At 39.2% G+C, this 19364-nt stretch overlaps 1 protein-coding gene and 1 non-coding gene across 9 annotated transcripts in view; one reads left to right on the top strand and one right to left on the bottom strand.

Moving 5' to 3' along the window:
* Positions 1-19364, top strand: part of LOC112046088 (phospholipid transfer protein C2CD2L) — a 57983-nt gene that overhangs the window by 20838 nt on the left and 17781 nt on the right. For all 8 annotated transcript variants that reach the window (XR_008251632.1, XR_008251633.1, XM_052886721.1 and 5 more), the window contains exons 3-7: positions 13574-13666; positions 16388-16491; positions 16925-17074; positions 18053-18182; positions 18900-19017. Coding sequence is in view for 6 of the 8 variants with exons in the window: in XM_052886721.1 (XP_052742681.1) it covers positions 13574-13666; positions 16388-16491; positions 16925-17074; positions 18053-18182; positions 18900-19017 (595 nt within the window). In the remaining 2 variants the exon portion in view is untranslated. The remainder of the gene's footprint in view (positions 1-13573; positions 13667-16387; positions 16492-16924; positions 17075-18052; positions 18183-18899; positions 19018-19364) is intronic.
* Trnac-gca (transfer RNA cysteine (anticodon GCA)) lies at positions 15643-15714 on the bottom strand. Its single transcript has one exon. It is a non-coding gene; the product is annotated as a tRNA-Cys (tRNA).

Below are 19364 nucleotides of genomic sequence, written 5' to 3'. Positions count from 1 at the left end.
GTAGGAGGATTTAAATTCACACCCCTTTCGGTTTCTACACGACATCGTACCGGAACGCTAGATCGCTTGGCGGTACGTAAAACAACGTTTGCCGGGTCAGCTACTTCAGCTAGTAATTATATAGATGGATCATTGTAAACGGTTGCAATAGTCGTAGCATCTAACTACGTGCTGTTACAACAGAGTCGGTATAGTTAATGTTGAAACAGTCATAAAAGTTATCAGACACGCTTCGGTGCGGCTATGGGCCTGACTCACGGCCGCGCATATCAAATTATATTAGTACATACATGCTTGCTTACAAGATGGTTTAAAGTCCGGACGCTCAGTGATTGCGTTTCTGACAAGCTATGTAACTTCGAACTGGTGTCTACACGTCAAACTGCGCTTCAAGGTTATGCCAACTGTTTGTCTTTGTATAGTGACTAGCGAACGCCCGCGACTTCGTCCGCGCAAATTTCGATGTCAACTTTACTACTACCCCTACCCTACCCTATCCCTACCCTACTCTACCCCTACCCTACCCTACCCCTAACCTACCACTACCCCAACCCTACCCCTACCCAACCCCTACCTCTACCCTACCCCTACCCTACACCTACCCCCACCCTACCCCTATCCTAACCCTACCCTACCCCAAATCTACCCCTACCCTACCCGTACCCTATCCCTTTCCAACCCCTATCTCACCCATACCCCTATCTCTTTTTTTTTTTTTTTTTTTTTTATTCTTTACAAGTTAGCCCTTGACTACAATCTCACCTAATGGTAAGTGATGATGCAGTCTAAGATGGAAGCGGGCTAACTTGTTAGGAGGAGGATGAAAATCCACACCCCTTTCGGTTTCTACACGGCATCGTACCGGAACGCTAAATCGCTTGGCGGTACGTCTTTGCCGGTAGGGTGGTAACTAGCCACGGCCGAAGCCTCCCACCAGCCAGACCTGGACAAATTAAGAAAATCTCAATCTGCCCAGCCGGGGATCGAACCCAGGACCTCCGTCTTGTAAATCCACCGCGCATACCACTGCGCCACGGAGGCCGTCAAAAATCTCACACCTATCCTACCCTATCCTACCCTACCACTTCCCTATCCTACCCGTACCTCTACCCTACCACTACCCTACCTCTACCCCTACCCTACCACTACCCTACCCCGGCCCTACCCCTACCCTACGTTACCCTACCCGTACCCTACCCTACCCTATAACTTCTCTATCTTACTCCTACCCTTAGCAAAATCGGTCCAGTCCTTCGAGAGTGGTGATATGACCAAGGGAAATAGAGACTTCTATGCTAATAATATAAAGAGGGAAAGTTCTTGTGGTTGTAGGAGGTAATCGCTGGATCTACTGGACCGATTTGGAAAATTGTTTTACCAATAGAAAGCTACGTTATTTGCGAGTGTCATAGGCTATGTTTGATCCCCGTATTCACACGGGAACGGGAACTACGTAAATGAAAGCGCGGGGCGTCATATAGCGGAATTTCTGCGTCTTTTAGAAATTTTGTATTATCTCCGAAACTATTTAAGTAATTAACATACTGTAAAGGGCAAATCTTATCTCCATAATATCCTTGTGATTATTAAATAATTTATTTGAATAAGGATTAAAGTTTCGTTGTATAAATAATGACGTAAACCTAAGTATATAAAATTAATAATTTTTAAAACACAAAAGGTACTATATCTGCTAATATATAGAAGATAGATATATGGTGTCGCGGACTTTTTTGTAGAACTTTTAAAGATACATAAAGTCTCCATACATTAATTTCAATTTTACACAATAGTTAAGGCAGCGCATGCGAATAAGTCTGTTTAAGAGGATTTTCAGTCCGACCTGTATGACAAAAACTGTGATAACTCGGCTAATATATATGATACCAAAATAAAATATAGCCTATAGCACTCCCCGATAATGTAGCATTCTACTGGTGAAAGAATTTTTGAAATCGGACCAGTAGTTCCGAAGATTACCCCATTTAAAAAATGTGACAAACTTACAAACTTTACCTCTTTATAATATTAGTATAGAGTATAGATATAAATGAGACAAAATATTTTTTTAACATAAAAATGGAACCGACTACATAGACGTATTTTAGTTATTTTGGCTTTAACAGAAAATCACTAAACTGAATTTCATGAAAATTATTTGGGACCAATCTGGAAGTAAGTATACTCTTTCAAAATTGGTTAATAAATGACGAAGTTATGAGGTAACAAACATGAAAAAAAAACATACGCGTTGAATAGAAACCTTCCTCCTTTTTTTGAAGACGGTTGATAAGAATTGTAATGGAATATGTTTGACCCGTTCGATCACGACCTATGAGGAACGCGATCTCTGAGCGGCCGGACTTTAGTGTAAAAGCAATGTGGCTTCAAGTACTTATTATAGATATTATCAGGCCTTTTCAATGGTCCACCATAGGTTTTCATAGGTTATTTACATTTTTGAATGATAACATCTTTGTATGATAAAATTTTAATAAAAAACCACGTGCGTGCCGGGCCACGCGCAGTGAAGGGCTCCGTAGATTAAGTAAGCACTTTAATCCCTTATGTAATGCACAAAAATACCGATAACGATACCCACGCTATAGGATAATACGATAAAAAATTCATCCTCACTTTGCATGTAGGGAAGGAATCCCAAAATTCTGTCAGGACAACTTAAATAACAAATCAAACTGTAACCAAAATAAGACTCCACTCAAAGTCATTGTCTGCCATGCTAGATGGCAGACAATGACTTTGAGTGGAGTCACGCACTTGTAAACGTTGTGTGTAGGGTTAAGGACGTCCTTTACGGTTAACCAACCACTCAAGTCACTCTCCTCGCCTATCCCAAGTAACCTATAAAGAATTACACAACAAGAAATGTGGACTATATCGGAAGTCGTTCCCGCCAACTGATCGCTACCCATCTCTAAATTCCCCACTCTTTACGGAAACAACTCGCGCTATCTAGCGTCGGCACGAGCCAACGCGATCGAGCGAAGTCATATCCGTCTATTATACTATTTCCTACATATGTGTAAATAAACAGATAAACAAAGCCACGTTGTACAATATTAATCAATTAGCAAGATGTCGAAGCTCAACGCTAATACAAAACGCAAGAAAGCGTAACTTAAACCGACCTTTCAGTAATCCTGTCATAAACCATTAGATACTCATAGAGAGTTTTCTTATCCATCGGAATACAAATAGGTATCCTTTTCTCAAACAATGGCTTTTTCTTTGTGAGACAAAGGTGGGTATTTTTAGGTGCCCGTTGTGTGAATTCGTTTGTTATGAAGAGGTGCTTTATATGTCCATTGTGTGGTATTGTGGTCAGGGATAATTTGTTGATGACTTTTTGATGTTTGATTTTTTCGGCTATTTTGTATATAGGTAGCTATATATTTTTTATATAGGTGTGCACTCCATAGATGAAATAATGCATTGTCTACCCTAAAGATAGATTACGAACCTGTGTTGGAGTTTTCCATTTTGTACAATTAGTAGGTACCTAGGCATAATGCCTACCCGCCGTATGAATATGAGCTCTGTCTTCGATTTGGAGGGCGTAGGTTCAAATTCGGTCCGGGGCATGCACCTCCATCTTTCCAGTTATGTGCATTTTAAGAAATTAAATATCACAACACGGAAAAACATCGTGAGGAAACCTGCATACCGGAGAATTTAGTTTGCCATCCGCATTGCATCCGCATTGGCCCAGCGAACTTTAACAGTAGAAATTCAAATTCAAAATCAACGTTTATGATTGTGGGTAACAGAGTTGGTTCCAATGTTGGTTGTTCGCAGAAATAAGCTCAGCGATAGTGCTTCCCTGTACGAGCGTTACAAAAAGCCCTACTACTAAAACACGATCATCCGTTTACCTTGTCAATCGTTCCCACCATCAATTTGACATTAGAATCCATTACGAAATCATTCAATCCACGCAATTCGACTCACACGACTATCACTGTTGGGAAACTGATTGTGTTACACCCCCAGGCCTTAAAAAGCACGTTAGTGGTAGGCGTCCATATATCCGCATCATAAATATCGGACGCATCGCATCAAACGGATCATAGTATTCTTTGTATAGAAAGGCACACAAGTGCGTCCACTGATCCGCAGCGCACGTATCTACCGTAAAATTAATGCGCCCGATCCTTACGATACGGATATGTGGACGCCTATGTTAAGCCGGTCCTGGTCAGCATTATTAATATCTGTTATTGGTTAAACATATTAACATTATCAGCCCAAGCTCGCCAATCTAAATTTGAGCGGTGTAGTGGGTGTAAGCTCCATATCCCCTCTCCTATAAGAAGGGTGGCTCATAGGCGTATATAGAGGGGGGGAGCTGTGCCCATTCTAGGATTCTGGGCTACCGATATGGAATTCAATTATAATACCTCCCCCAATGAATCCTGGCCCCATGGATCGTTTAATAGGGATGATGACAGATTTTAAAATTGTATATAAATTAAGAGTATACTAATAGCAAAGCAATTTTGTAAAAGCAACAAGGTATCTGCGATCATTACTTTCGGAGCTACAGGGATTTAAAGGGTCAGATTTGCGGCGCTGTCGCGGATCCCTGAAAAACGCCCCATACAAAATGGCACGATTTAGTGACGTCGTTGGCTCGCTGATCGTTAGGTTTGTGTGGGCGTTCAAACAAAATTAGTAATATCTTTGTTATTTGTGCGTTTATTTTTATAGTTCATTTATTGAAAAATGTCACATTTAATGTAAGGAAGCTAAAACTGTATGAATTTTAATCTAATTACGATAAAAAAAATTAATAGATTTTGAAATTTTATAATCTTATTTATTTTGCAAATATCCAGACAATCTTTGCTTTTTATGTTTAAATTAGTTAACATTGGCCTTATTTACCCGAATATATCATAAAATCAATATATTCAAACCTAGTCATCATCCCCATTGATAATGATGATGATCCTTATCGAGGTATAAATATTGTCTGATAGTAAAACGAGCCGTGATAGCCCAGTGGATATGACCTCTGCCTTCGATTTGGAGGACGTGGGTTCGAATTCGGTCCGGGGCATGCACCTCCAAATTCAGTTATGTGCATTATAAGAAATTAAATATCACGTGTCTCAAACGCTGAAGGAAAATACATCGTGCGGAAACGGAAACCTGCTTACCAGAGAATTTTAATTGTCTACGTGTGTGAAGGTCAATCAATCCGCATTGGGCCAGCGTGTTGGACTTTTGGCCTGACCCCTCTCATTCTGAGAGGAGACTCGTGGTCAACAGTGAGCCGAATATGGGTTGTTAATGATGACTAAACCCACCAACTTCCATTAGAGCAGTGTCATGGAACTAAGTTCCATATCCCCTCTCATATAAAAAGGTAGAGAACTATTTGAATAGAGTGATAATGATGATCCTTATCGAGGTATAAATATTGTCTGATAGTAAACAAACAAAACGACAAACTGGACTTGGTAACAAATCGACTGTCTGTTGTTCTGGCAACCGTACAAGCGGCCCGTCATTGTCATACGAAATTACAACGACCTGCAGGCAATTTTAGATCTAATGCTAAGTTATTATAGCGGTGATAGTCGTGTGAGGCGATTTGCGTGGATTGAATGATTTCATAATGGATTCTAATGTCAAATTGGTGGAGATGGGAACGATTGACAAGGTAGAAGTTTAGATCGTGTTTTAGTGGTAGGGCTTTTGTGACGCTCGCCCGGGGAAGTACTACAACTATGGTTATTTCTCACAATAAGCAACATTGCTCTGTTGCCTTAGCATTGTTGTTGTTCATAAATGTGGATTTAGATTTAAACATAAATTTTCTTCATAGTAAAATACTAACCTTTAAAGTTATCTTTACTGTGATGAAATGGGATTGCCCAGGCCCGGCCCTGGCCTACAAGATTTTTTTATACACAAGTAAATTGCGGTAAAAATTAGTTTTACCGCAATTTACTTGTGTATAAAAAAATCTTGTTAATTGTAATTTAATAATGAAATCTTTTATTTTACTCTACTCTATCACAACATTTGCTACAACGTTTTACGACACTTTTAATTCATTTCCAATTTGTCCCCAACTGAGACAAGCAAGTAGGCAAACGGGGCGACTAATCTTATTTCTTTCAACTAGTTTAGTATTTTTACATAATAATACTAGATTTTGATGTTTAATAATATGCTCTCGACCGACTTTTCGGTCACGGCGGCTAATCTCATGGTAAGATTAGCCATGTACGCAGGAGATATTATAGTGCACAAGTGTATGCGCAAGCACAGGTGCACTCTCTCTTCTCTCACTCTCGAAATCCGATGGGACGGCAGACATACACGACCGGTGAGAGACCAGGCGCAGGACCGACGGCTTTACGTGCACTCCGAGGCACGGAGGTGTACTAACACCGCCAACTTCCCAACTCCAGGCTGCTATTAAGATTTTCCTTGTAAGAAAAATTCCCATAACCTATTTAGTTTTTGTTGGCCTGACCCGGGATTCGAACCCTGGACCTCATTGTCCGTAGCTGAACCAGCTAACCAATGAGGCAGTTGAAGTTTTTGGTGTTTATAAGAGCGGCAAAGGACAGTGACTATGAGGATTAGTATCGGTATCAATTTTTTTGTGCCACAATGAAATAAACAATAAAGCTTAATTGAATGTATGATTATGTAGGTATGTATGAATACTTTTAAATATAATTTACCGTCTAATGATAATTCATCGCATTTCCCAGCAATCAGCAATTGTCGAGATGTGCATTTTACATACACCAAACGTAATGTTAGTTTTGCCCCTGCAAGCAAGTTATAGCAATCAGGCAACACGACTTGGGAAGGGATGAAATAAAGTCGCAAAATGTTTATATGTATCTTAATAGAGACATTAACATCTTCATCATCATCATCATCATATTAGCCGATAGACGTCCACTGCAGGACATAGGCCTTTTGTAGGGACTTCCAAACATCATGATACTGAGCCACCTGCGTCCAGCGAATCCCTGCGACTCACTTGATGTCGTCAGTCCACCTGGTGGGGGGTCTACCAACACTGCGCCATTTCAGCACCTTGGGACCCTAACGTCCATCGGCTCTTTGAACTATGTTCTATGAACTTTTTAACATCGTAAGGATAAATAAATAAAACCCAGCTAGCTTACAGTATGTTGTTTCAAGTATGAGCCTCCCCTAGATCTCTTTATGGGAGGCGACTTTAAGTCGGACACATAAGGACTAAAACACGACTAATATTACATATGTCAGTTGGCACGCCTACATGTCTACGAACTCAAGGTTTTGGGTTTGCCCCCTAATGTACCATATTATATCAACCATTTAACTTTCCCTTGAACTTTCATAGCAATTAACAAAATTGAAACAATAACGACCTTGACGTTTCGTCTGTTTCAATAGGTATGACATTCGTTCATACTTATACTTATACTATAACTAGACTAAATCTTTAGAAACATTAACTTCTTTTTGAGGAAATACGAACCTCCCTTAAAATATGTTGTAAAATAATGAAACCCCTCACGAAATAGGATCAGTAATTTTTAAGAAAATTATGGAGATACACACCTATACATATAAACATTATACGATACCTCCTTTTACTGGTCTATTAAAATATCAGAGATAATTTATATGTATTTCACGGACATATTTACCGCTCAAAATTTTTAAGTAAAGTTAAATTCAAACGCTGCTTTTGTCCAAAATTAAAACTAATATTTAAAAAAAAGATTTGATTGTTTGTTTGTTTGCAATGAATAGGCTCTGAAACTACTGAAGCGATTTGAAAAATTCTTTTACTATTAGGAAGCTACACTATCCCCGAGTGCTATAGGCTATATTTTATCCCCGTATTCCTACGGGAACAGGCACCTTGCGGGTGAGACCACGCGGCGTCTGCTAGTGTTTTATAAGTAGGTACTATAATTCGTAGAAATTAAAATACCATCTATTTCGTAAGAAAGTATACCGCAACGGCAAATGGATATCGAGGGTGCTAGACGAGACTTTATGGGGCCTCTGAAAAGGTTCCACAAGAAATAGGTAACGACATTTTCCCATTGTATTCAAACTTCGATGGCGGCTTGCCAAATGCATTAAGATACTTTGGCTTAAGCCATCTATTTGTATAATATATCTATTGATATAAACCTTTTAAATCGTACTTTTTGTCGGACTTTTGTGTGGTAACCTTAAACCTTGGTATAAGGGCATTCCACGCAGTCAGGTATTCTCAGAAAAATGCGAAATACGCGCGCTTCTGGTGTCCATTATATTGATTAACAAATAGTTTAGTCTCGAAGAAAGATCTTTGAGAAAATTGTTAGAATGGGGGGAAAATTTATGAACGAAGGCTTATTTAATACTAGCGAACGCCCGCGACTTCGTCCGCGTGAAAGTCGATGTAAAAACACAGAATTGACCTCTCTACAGATTTATTATAAGCATAGATTCATCTCTGAATACACTCGGACGCACACTATACAAACAACAATACTGCCTGCTCTGGTTATTTGAAAATATAAAACCCCTTTTTAAGTAGCTAAAAGGGAATTTTTAATTCTTCGTTAATCCTCATTCATTTTGTAGATTCCAGCTCCGATATTTTTCACTGTATATTATACTCTGCTCTGCATACCCTATTCTTCAACCCTAAGCGCTCCACTGAAAACATTTCTAAGAAATATATTTTTTATTTTCTGCAGTGATAATTAGGACTTAGAAACGGAACATTCGTTTGAACTTTAATTTTAAGTTTTCGACTTTAATTTTCACCATTAGGCATTAACTCAAAATCTAATGCTTCTTAAATGCATGTAAACTAAGCTTAATTGACATAAATGAACTTTGACTTTTGACTTTTATGATATCTAATCGTCTATTCACTTTTCTGTCTACGGTAGATATGTTGTGAGTGACGGTGTTATTTATATGCTGCCACGAATACACTCGCGGTATTTTGGGCGCGTTGCGTGCCCGGTGACGTCATCCGTTGCGTCATTTCTGCGGATGACTGACCCACTAGTAATGTGGAACCAACAAGTAGGTATTTTGTATGACGGTTTGTCTGTTGTTGGTTAGTCCTGCGGGCTTTGTAGGTATACATATAGACCCCGACAAGTAAGTTGAATCAAAATAAAAGTTGTCATGACAAAAAGTGGATGCGTGTTCCGTGGTAGCCGGTGGCCGGTGGGATTGAAGATAGCAAACAATAATTGAAAATTTCGCGTGCGAAAATTACGCGGTTGTAAAGGCGTCAACCTGTTGCTATGGTTACGAGTGCGGCACGTCGCTAACACTTGACAATGTTTTAATGCGTATGGTTCAATTTACAGGCCGCTTACTATAAGTCACATTGGCTTTGGCTAACCATCCGTAGGCGAAGTTTGTTCTGGGACACCTAAAATAGGCGTGCTTGGATATCACAACTTTATATAATTTTAAGTTTGTAACTTCAATTATGATCTATCACTTTATACTTTTTAATATTATTAAGAGGAAATATTTGATTTTCGTTCGTTTGTTACGATTTAACTCAAAACTATATTATTAAACCGATTTTAAAAATCGCCTGGAATTCTGGAATTGGTTGTATTACTTCGGAGAACACGTAAAGCCGTAGGTCCCGGTCGTTAACATCTGTCAGTGGTCATTAAAGAATTTAACATTATCATAATGATCCGCATTGGATCAGCCTGGTGGGTAGAAGCTCTATATCCCCACTCCTAAAGGCTTAGCTCTATAATGGGTCGTTAGAAAAGGCTGATAATGACGATGGAAGCAAAAAGGACGTATTGAAGTCAAAAGTGGTGTAGTCAAGTGTTCCTTTTGGGTGGCTATCGATCGGCTGTATCTTCCCCTCACAATGGGAGTCGATGGCGTCGTGCCAAAACAACAGCTCATATAGCCGACTCGTATAGCCGGCAGAGGTTATTGGCTAGATATTTACTTGCTCTCATAATGTTATTTGTTTGTTATCGTTTATCTGTCTGGTATGTTGAGATAATAAGCTTAGTTTTTTTTCTACTAGCGGACGCCCGCGACTTGGTCCGCGTGAAATTTAGTTTTTCACAAACCTGTCGGGACACATGGATTTTCCGGAATGAAAAGCCTATGCGTTAATCCAGTGTAAAATCTATTTCCATTCTAAATTTCAGGCAAATTGCTTTAGTAGTTGCAGCGTTAAAGAATAACAAACATCTAAACAAACATCCAAACATACATCCAAACAAACATCCATACAAACTTTCGCGTTTATAATATTAGTAGCATTTATTGTAAGAATGTATAATTGATGTTTTTAGACTTACCTCTTTTGGAAGTCAATTTTATTTTGTATGTAGTAAGTTTTACAGGCAAACGTTTGAAAGGCGCGTTTGTGTATACTGAAAGAGCAGCAATGCAAAATAGGTGCGATGGTGTTTAAAACTGAAGGAATATCGGCATGCATAAAAATATTGCGTTATCATCTGTATTCTATATGTTAGGTGCTAAGCAACGATTTTTCGATCACGCCTCTGTCACTGAAAATAATTTGACAACACATAGTAGGTATTTGTTGTGTCGGCGTTTCTTTACACGCACAAAGGCGTTAAAGCTGTCAACAGTAATTGTGCCAGTTTAGCAAACCAATAAAAAAAAAACATAATATATTCAAAGGCAATCTGTTTTCTGGAAATAAAATAACTATAACTATAAAAAATCTTAAAAAGTACCTACCTAAAGCCAAAAGTTATTATTAGATTTTTACATTTTTTTAGTAATTACAAAACTACAGGGCTACCTTAGATTAAAGAGGGCTACTTATAAAACTTGCAAGGTGAGACTGTAATTTTGTGCTCACAAGATATTTATTTCATTTTTTTTTTTAATAAAATTGACAAATAAACAAAATGTTGACCTGTCGTTGTGCTTTAAAACAGCATACGTCATTACACTAAATCTCTACGAAGTCATAAGTTATTTTCTTGGAGGGAATGCGATGGATGTGTATGTCTTGTCTATTTAATTCTCTATCTACGTTGTGAACTAAATGTATTTGATATAAACTATTTGATTTGATTTCAATTAATTTGGTTTGTTGATATGATAATTACATTCTCATTGCTTAGATCTGTCGAATCTTTCTCCGATGACCGTTAATTCGGCTGGTGTTTATTTTTAAAACCACAGTCGGGCGGGTTGCGATCGAACCTTGATTGCCTCACAAATGTAACGTGTCATTAACATTCCGCCGACGACGAGAACATTTCTTTAGCACCTATCCGATATGTAGTTATTGTATGGGTATTGACTAATCGGTGTTAATTAGTCTACAAGTGTACTTATTTATTAACTCCTCGATGGTTCAGTGGTTAGGCTGTGTGGCTTCGGATCACGAGGTCCTGAGTTCGAATACCAGATGATTAAGATATCCTTTCTTTTATGAAATACTAGCTGATGCCGCGCGGTTTCACTCGCGTGGCTCCTGTTCTCGTAGAACTTTGGGCATAATATATAGCCTATAGCCTTCCTCGATAAATGGGCTATCTAACACTGAAAGAATTTTTGAAATCAGACCAGTAGTTCCTGAGATTAGCGCGTTCAAACAAATAAACAAACAAACTCTTCAGCTTTATCTATTAGTATAAGTATAAATTTCTGCCCAGCGGCGTTGTGACTATAAGTCTATAACCGTCTATTAAACTTCTATCATAGTGTATTATCTATGTTGTATCGCAATCACATTTACCAACAAAATTGACAGTTTTGACAGAGGGGTTACCTCTAGCGAGGCAGGCCCTATAGAAGGTATTTTGTCTGAGGTGTTATGGGATTGTGGTGAATTTTAAAATAAAAGTTTTTTCTTTCTATAAAAGGGGCCTACCACAACCTTTTACAAAAGCATACATACATAATGATATATTCTATCCATCATAATTATGGGCGTACATAATGTTACCTCGGTTTGTCTCAGTGGTACGAACTGAAGGAACGAAATGGCCAAAATCGTCCAAATCGAAAACGCTATAGCAAAATCGCAAAACGTCCAAAAGTGCTAAACGGAACAATCCTGCTATTGGAATTCAGGGTACGAAATGTTGATACATTATAGAATCGTCACGGATTTAAGAGCTTGTGGTAAGGTCCAAAGATTACAGTATTATTGGAATACAATACAAATACAAACACATTCTTTCTATTACGCGTCAAAATTAAAAGGATAAATAATTCTTTTTTATCGGTTTTTTTACACGGGTTTAATCTCTAAAAACATTCTAGTACGTACACATTTATGTAATTGTATTTACTATCCTGGAATCTTAAATCTAGGATGTAGATGGCGCTGCTTCATAAAGATTTCACGTTCTTTTAAGTTCCCATGGCATGGTAAGGTCCCCTGGGCCGATGAGGCTTTATGAAATATTCTAGATGTGACAAAGTGTAACGGATTCCGTAGACAATCCTTGACCCCACGTCACAGTAACCTTGGCATGCCATTGTCTATGCGCGCTCACACAAATCAATTTCTTTACGGTACTCTGCGTACATTGTATATTCATTCAAGTTAATCCATATGTGTAGATTTACTATACGATAACTGAATTTTTGATAGCTACCTTAATACCTACCTGGCTATGATCATTGAATGATATACAGGGTGTCCCGTAAATAGACAATACCTACAAAATGATAGCTGACACCAAGAAGCAAAATAACGATATATATTTTAGACGAAATTTTACGGTTTTTATCTGTACTAATATTTAAAGCTGAAGAGTTTGTTTGATTGAACGCGCTAATCTCAAGAATTACTGGTCCGATTTGAAAAATTCTTTCAGTGTTAGATAACCCATTTATCGAGGAATGCTAAATATTACATACATACTATCCCCGTTTTCTTACGGAAACGGGAACCACGCGGGTAAAACTGCGCGGCGCCAGCTAGTTAAGTTATATTGTAACGAGAGTGTTGATCGATTGTCAAGGAATTCCTTAACCCTACATCCTGTAGTCACAAGTTCAGGACTCTGCTCGGAGTTTTTCTCTCTACCACGCGATGGACCCGGCACCTGCACGGTGAATCCATGGAATGCTAAGATTCGTCTCTCTTTTCTACATTAAACAAAAATCCCTACCCTCAGTACAATTTAGTCATTTGCTGAAAAATTACTTACTTAAGCGTTGATTTTATATTTGGTAATTATTTTAAGTACTTAATGAAACTTTAATATTTTCTACTACAAAGCTCGGCTGGAGTTGATACAATGATGTTCCCTTTTTAGAGTTGATATATGAATAATGAAGAATAATGATGAATAGAATAATGACCCTTATTTTTTTAAAATAAAGAATATTTGACATATATTTCAAATATGACCAACATTCCCATTCTCCTCCAACTAGTTTGGAAAGACTATATGAGGAGTAGGTACGACAACAGACCAACGGGGCGGGGATCGAACCACCAATCAATGAGTCCGACCGTTCTCACCGTTGAGCTATTGAGGCTTAATTGTAAGTTATTAAGGTGGTTAATTGCTTGCTGTAATTGTTCCAGCAAGGCATCGGCGTGGAGTTGGTGCGCGCGCTGGACAGCCACCCGCCCAGCGTGTCCAACGTGTTCTGCGAGTGCGACTCCAAGGACGACGTGGTGAGTACCAGCGCTGGCTATGTAGGCCTAGTATGCGACCAACGACATATCTCTTGAATTTTGACAGTGCCCGTGGTGCAGTGATAAGCGCGGTGAATTTACAAGACGGAGGACCTGGGTTCGATCCCCGGTCGGGCCGATTGAGTTTTTTCTTAATTGGTCTGGGTGGTACCGGCAAAGACGTGCCGCTATGCGCCTTAGCGTTCCAGTATGATGTCGTGTAGAAACCGAAAGGGGTGTCGAACTTCATTCTACTCCTAACAAGTTAGCCCGCTTCCATCTTGGATTGGATCACGATCATAATCATTAACCCATATTCGGCTTGCTGGTGAGCTCGAGTCTCAGAATGAGAGGGGTTAGGTCAATAGTCCAGCACGCTGGGTCAATGCGGAGGACTTCACACACGCAGAGAATTAAGAAAATTCTCAGTTATGCAGGTTTCCTCACGATGTTTTCCTTCACCGTTTGAGACACGTGATATTTAATTTCTTAAAATGCACACAACTGAAAAGTTGGAGGTGCATGTCCCGGACCGAACCCACACCCTCCGGAATCGAAGCTATCGAGGCTCTACTGATCGTATGTTGGTCGCGATGTGAATGACATTAAGCCGATCGCGACCAACACACGATCAGTTTTATCGGACGTCAAGCTGCTAGCGCTGCAGGCATGTAGACTTATCGCACGGTGAATGGCTATAGCATGATAAAGTAATTAATTGCTCTATTTCCAGTATAGAAAGTAATGTATTATCCAACACTTATTGCGGATAGAATAATGTCACAATCTCTACTTTATTACATTGCTGGCCACATTCAGTTTATCGGCAATCTAGTTAATTTTCTACAATTGCCTCTTCCGCTAGTCGTTTATATAGATGCGGCTCGTTCACACAGAAATGTCCATGTCACATAGAAATCTTAATACGTTCAAAGTTTTCATTTAACGCAAGCTGATAGAAAAATCTTATTAAAGATCATTTAGATCAGAGTTTTCTAAACTTTTTGGTTTTTTTTTTATTCTTTACAAGATAGCCCTTGACTACAATTTCACCTGATGGTAAGTGATGATGCAGTCTTAGATGGAAGCGGGCTAACTTGTTAGGAGGAAGATGAAAATCCACACACCTTTTTCGGTTTCTACACGACATCGTACCGGAACGTTAAATCGCTTGGCGGTACGTCTTTGTCGGTAGGGTGGTAACTAGCCACGGCCGAAGCCTCCCACCAGCCAGATCTAGACCAATTAAGAAAATCTCAATCGACCCAGCCGGGGATCGAACCCAGGACCTCCGGTTTGTAAATCCACCGCGCATATCACTGCGCCACGGAGGCCGTCAAAATTGGTATTGGTATCGTAGACCCCTTGCCATGTTTTTCCGTGTAGGGTAGACCCCCTACATATTTGATATTGGTTTTCTGTACAACTTGCACCATTTTATAAACTTAATTATATTTTTTTTACTTCATAGTTACTTTTAAAATAATGTATATGTTTTGATATTATAAGATAATATTATGATGTAAAAATAGGTACTATCAGTGTATGTGTTTTGATCCACTATCGTGGAAACCATTTGCATTTAATGGACCCCTAAAGTTTTTTCACTTTCCCTTGCAGTTTATCATAGACCCCTAGGGGTGGATATAGACCACTTTGGGAATCACTGATTTAGATGATGAAAAAGCTTGGTATTAAATTGCACTGTTTGTCAAATTTGTAAAATGGTGATAAACAAAAAAAAATATACCCTGGCTGAGTTTGTTGTGGGATCAAAGCGCGTTTAGACTTTAATTTTAAGTTTTCGACCAATTATTATCACCATTATCTAATAATGTATAGGTACAACTGACCATAGATCCTTTTTCTTTTTGGACACAACATTGAGTAGTAGCGACTTGATTTTCTGTAGCAATTGAAACCTGAAAATATATCCAAAAATGTCAGAAACTGAATAAAAATGTTTTATTAAATTTAGGGGACACCCGGATTTGAACCAGGGACCTATCGATCTGCAGTCGATTGCTCTACCACTGAGCTATATCCCCAGTTTTATAATAATTTGAAATTTAGTCTCATATTACTTGTATGTGCCTTCGATAAAAGGTTGCGTAGGATGACATCCATAATAATATTTTTGCTGAATGTTTATCTTTAGAATGTTACTCTAATTTGAAACTTAAATCGCAATATTTAGAGTTCATTTTTGCTTGTTGACTCTCTGCTTTTGAATTCATATGTTTAACGTTTTGTTTTGTATTAGGGTATTAGACAAAACACAGATCTTACAGTACCTACTTAGCTGTTTTATCCGCCATAAAATATTCATGAAAACAATTTGAATAAAAAATGTTTTCGTCTTATTAGGGTAGTTGTCTCATCAAATTTAATATAAACAATATTCATTTTGTATAATACACGGTATAGGGGTCTGAAAAATATGGATTCAATTAATAAAACTTAATTTAAAAATCATGTATTTTTAAAATTTTCCATACGTCAAAAACGCCCATTTTCTTTCATAGGTAACGTCAAATGCTTTTCAAATCCTGGTAGTGTAGGTAAAACCGTGATAGATGCTACATACAACACACATACTTGACGGCCTTCCATTTAGATTATCACTTACCATCAGGTGAGATTGTAGTCAAGGGCTAACTTGTAAAGAAAAAAAAATCATTTTGAAGAGGTAGATTAATATTCCTTTAATCCAATTTACAGACCATAACGTGTGACTGCGAGGCCACGCCGGCCTTCCAGCTGAAAGCCTTCAGCCAGCGCGGAGAGAAAGTAGAGGTCTCACATTACAGGATCAATGTTAACAAGTAAGTTAATATGAAGGCATGCCTAGCAATCAGAGGTTCTTGTAATGTCAGCCGCTGACGATCAAGTAAGCCAATAACACGTTCGCTGCGTTACGGGCTCTATTGACCCTCTACTGCATCCTACTTACGGTGCGGCTAATAAATACTTAAAAATATCTATACTTCCTTGTGGTGCGTAGGATGTAACTTTTTTCGGTTTTTATTAGAAAAGAAATGAATATGGTATATTCAAGATATGCTATTAAGCCCGAACTCCTAGGCCTACCTACCTTACCACAGAAAATCTGAGTATAGTGTCGAAAGACCCCGGGGAAAGTACAGAAAAATGTTATCTGTAAGTTGAGGAGACTCGTGCTCAACAGTGACCTAGATATGGGTTGTTAATGATGACGATGATGAAGCTTAACCAAACTAAATGCTTCTTGTTCTCCAGATTCCGCGCCCGGCTGCACGTGGTGTGCATCACGGACAAGCTGACCGGCGAGCTGAAGTGCGACGGCTGGCCGGACGTCAAGGTGGCCCTCGCGCCTGTCGGGCCTCTGCGCCCCAACGCGGACGAGTCGGAACTACAGCAGCTTATAAGGTGAGACTTGTAGTGTGTCAACAGCCTAGACTGTCAACAGATTAGTCTATTTTTAGCAGAACTCAGAAGTGTGTGTGTGAAATCAAACTGTAACCAAAATAAGACTCTAGAATGGCAGAGAATGACCTTGAGTAGAGTCACGCACTAGTGAACGTTGTGTGTAGGGTTAGGGGCGTTCTTGACAGTTAACCAACAATCCCCTTTTCCACACAAGTCACTATCCCAAGTAACACATAAAGAATTAGACAACAAGAAATGTGGACAGCTCGAACGCCACGTGTATATTGAAGCAGACCGCACCGTCTACAAATAGATCAAATAGACAAATAGACATCACGCAAGTCGGGTCCAAAGTGTGGTACGCGACTTGCGTGGACACCCTTGCGCTTTCACACATTCCTGACATGATGGGCTGTGCTGCATCAGCAGAGATCTTCAAGCGGCGCAAATACAACAATCTCGTCGATGATTACTTATTTGATGCGGACGAAACACTAGGTCCGTGGGGTCAGAGTACTCATTTTTTTTTAAAATCGCAAAGCGTTTTATCGACGCCTCTCGTGACCGGAGTACCTAGTGGGAGCTTTCAATGTTTTCATACTGTGATGGCGATCACGTAAACATAAACGCGAATTTATAAGGAATTGAAACAGTTGTGCAGTGGTGCCACTAGATGGCTCTGTTTCCATTACTTATACATTTGCGTTTACGTTCATGTGATGTCACAGTATGAAAACATTGAAAACTCCCACTAGGCACTCTGAAGGCTGGCCTAAGTTTCGGTCAGAGAATCAGTATTGCCATACAAAGTGGCAAAACGCCCGCTTTTGGGCACTTTACCAATGTTCATCGTGTCTGACGAATTTGACAACGACGCCTCTTTAGATGTAACGACGAGTCTTTAGATGTACTTATTTTTTTTTTTTAAATAATAAAATTGTTTTATTGTTTTATATTGAAAAGTGGATCATGTTTCAGTGATATAGTAGTAAGTGCCCTTCGAAACACTCACCTGTACTTCAACTTCGCGCCCTACCCCACCTGCCCCCGACTCAGACGATATGTGCCCGAGGCTGCGCCGCGGCTACCCCTTCATTATGACTCTATGGTAAGTGCTCATGTCACACAATATGACAAACTAGTACTTAATCATACTACACAACACCTATCTTTACTTCAGTGGCGTAGTTTGCCTTGGTGAGGGTTTAACCTGTATCAAAATTAGTGCGTCCAATGTGCAAGAAGGGCAAATCCCGAAAATCTCTTTAGCAGTCTTTTATGTTTTTTTTTCCGGGAAATGCCAGATTAAGAGATATTGCAGATTAAATGAATTGATACGGCTGATACGGCGATATCTATGCCTCTGCTGTACTTAGACACACTTCGTCTGAAATGACGAAGGTATACCTACTCTATTCACCCGCGGTCATGGCTTCAAATAAAATACTTACAATAAAAGCTTTAGTGGCAAACTCGAAAAATGGCAATAAGAATTCCAGAACCGAATAATCAGAATCATCAGAGATTTCATCAACAGTTTTGTGTTAGAATTAGAATTAGAAGTCTATAAACAATATTTCCTATTGTTTATAGACTTCTAATTCTAACAGAAAACAAGATTTTAAAACATTCTTAATTGGTGCTCCGCTCCTATTGGTCATAGCGTGCCAATAAAAGCCTTTCTCGATAAATGGGCTATCTAACACTGAAAGAATTTTTCAAAACAAACCAGTAGTTCCTGACTTAGCGCGTTCAAGCAAACAAACAAACTCTTCAGCTTTATAATATTAGTATGGATACTAATTTATTGTAATAAAATTCCCAGCTCCAATCCGAGCGCCACAACATGTACACTTCAACGCCCAACTCCACCGCGGGCTGCGTCCAGCTGCTGGGCGACAAGCGACTGCTGGTCAAGGTCGTCGGCGCTAAAGACTTAGGAGGTATGTTAGATTAAGAGCAAAAGCTTAGCCAGACCTTAGTGATTTTATAAAATAACAATTTGTCAGCCTGTACTCGTGCCGTATGTAAGTCGTCATCAACCCATATTCGGCTCACTGCTGAGCTCGGGCCAATAGTCCACCACGCTGGCCCAATGCGCATTGGCAGACTTCACACACGCAGAGAATTAAAATAATTCTCTGGTATGCAGGTTTCCTCACGATGTTTTCCTTCACCGATATGTAAGTATGGTAAGCAATTATTTTGGACCGGGGATACCAGGTTTCAAAACTTTAGACTCTGAAAAGTATTAAAAAATATTGGCTTATTTCTTTTATGTACTCAAAAA

Source organism: Bicyclus anynana, chromosome 18, assembly GCF_947172395.1.
Source record: "Bicyclus anynana chromosome 18, ilBicAnyn1.1, whole genome shotgun sequence".
Taxonomy (NCBI): domain Eukaryota; kingdom Metazoa; phylum Arthropoda; class Insecta; order Lepidoptera; family Nymphalidae; genus Bicyclus; species Bicyclus anynana.
The sequence above is the reverse complement of the archived record's forward strand: the minus strand, read 5'-3'. Positions and strand labels throughout refer to the sequence as shown.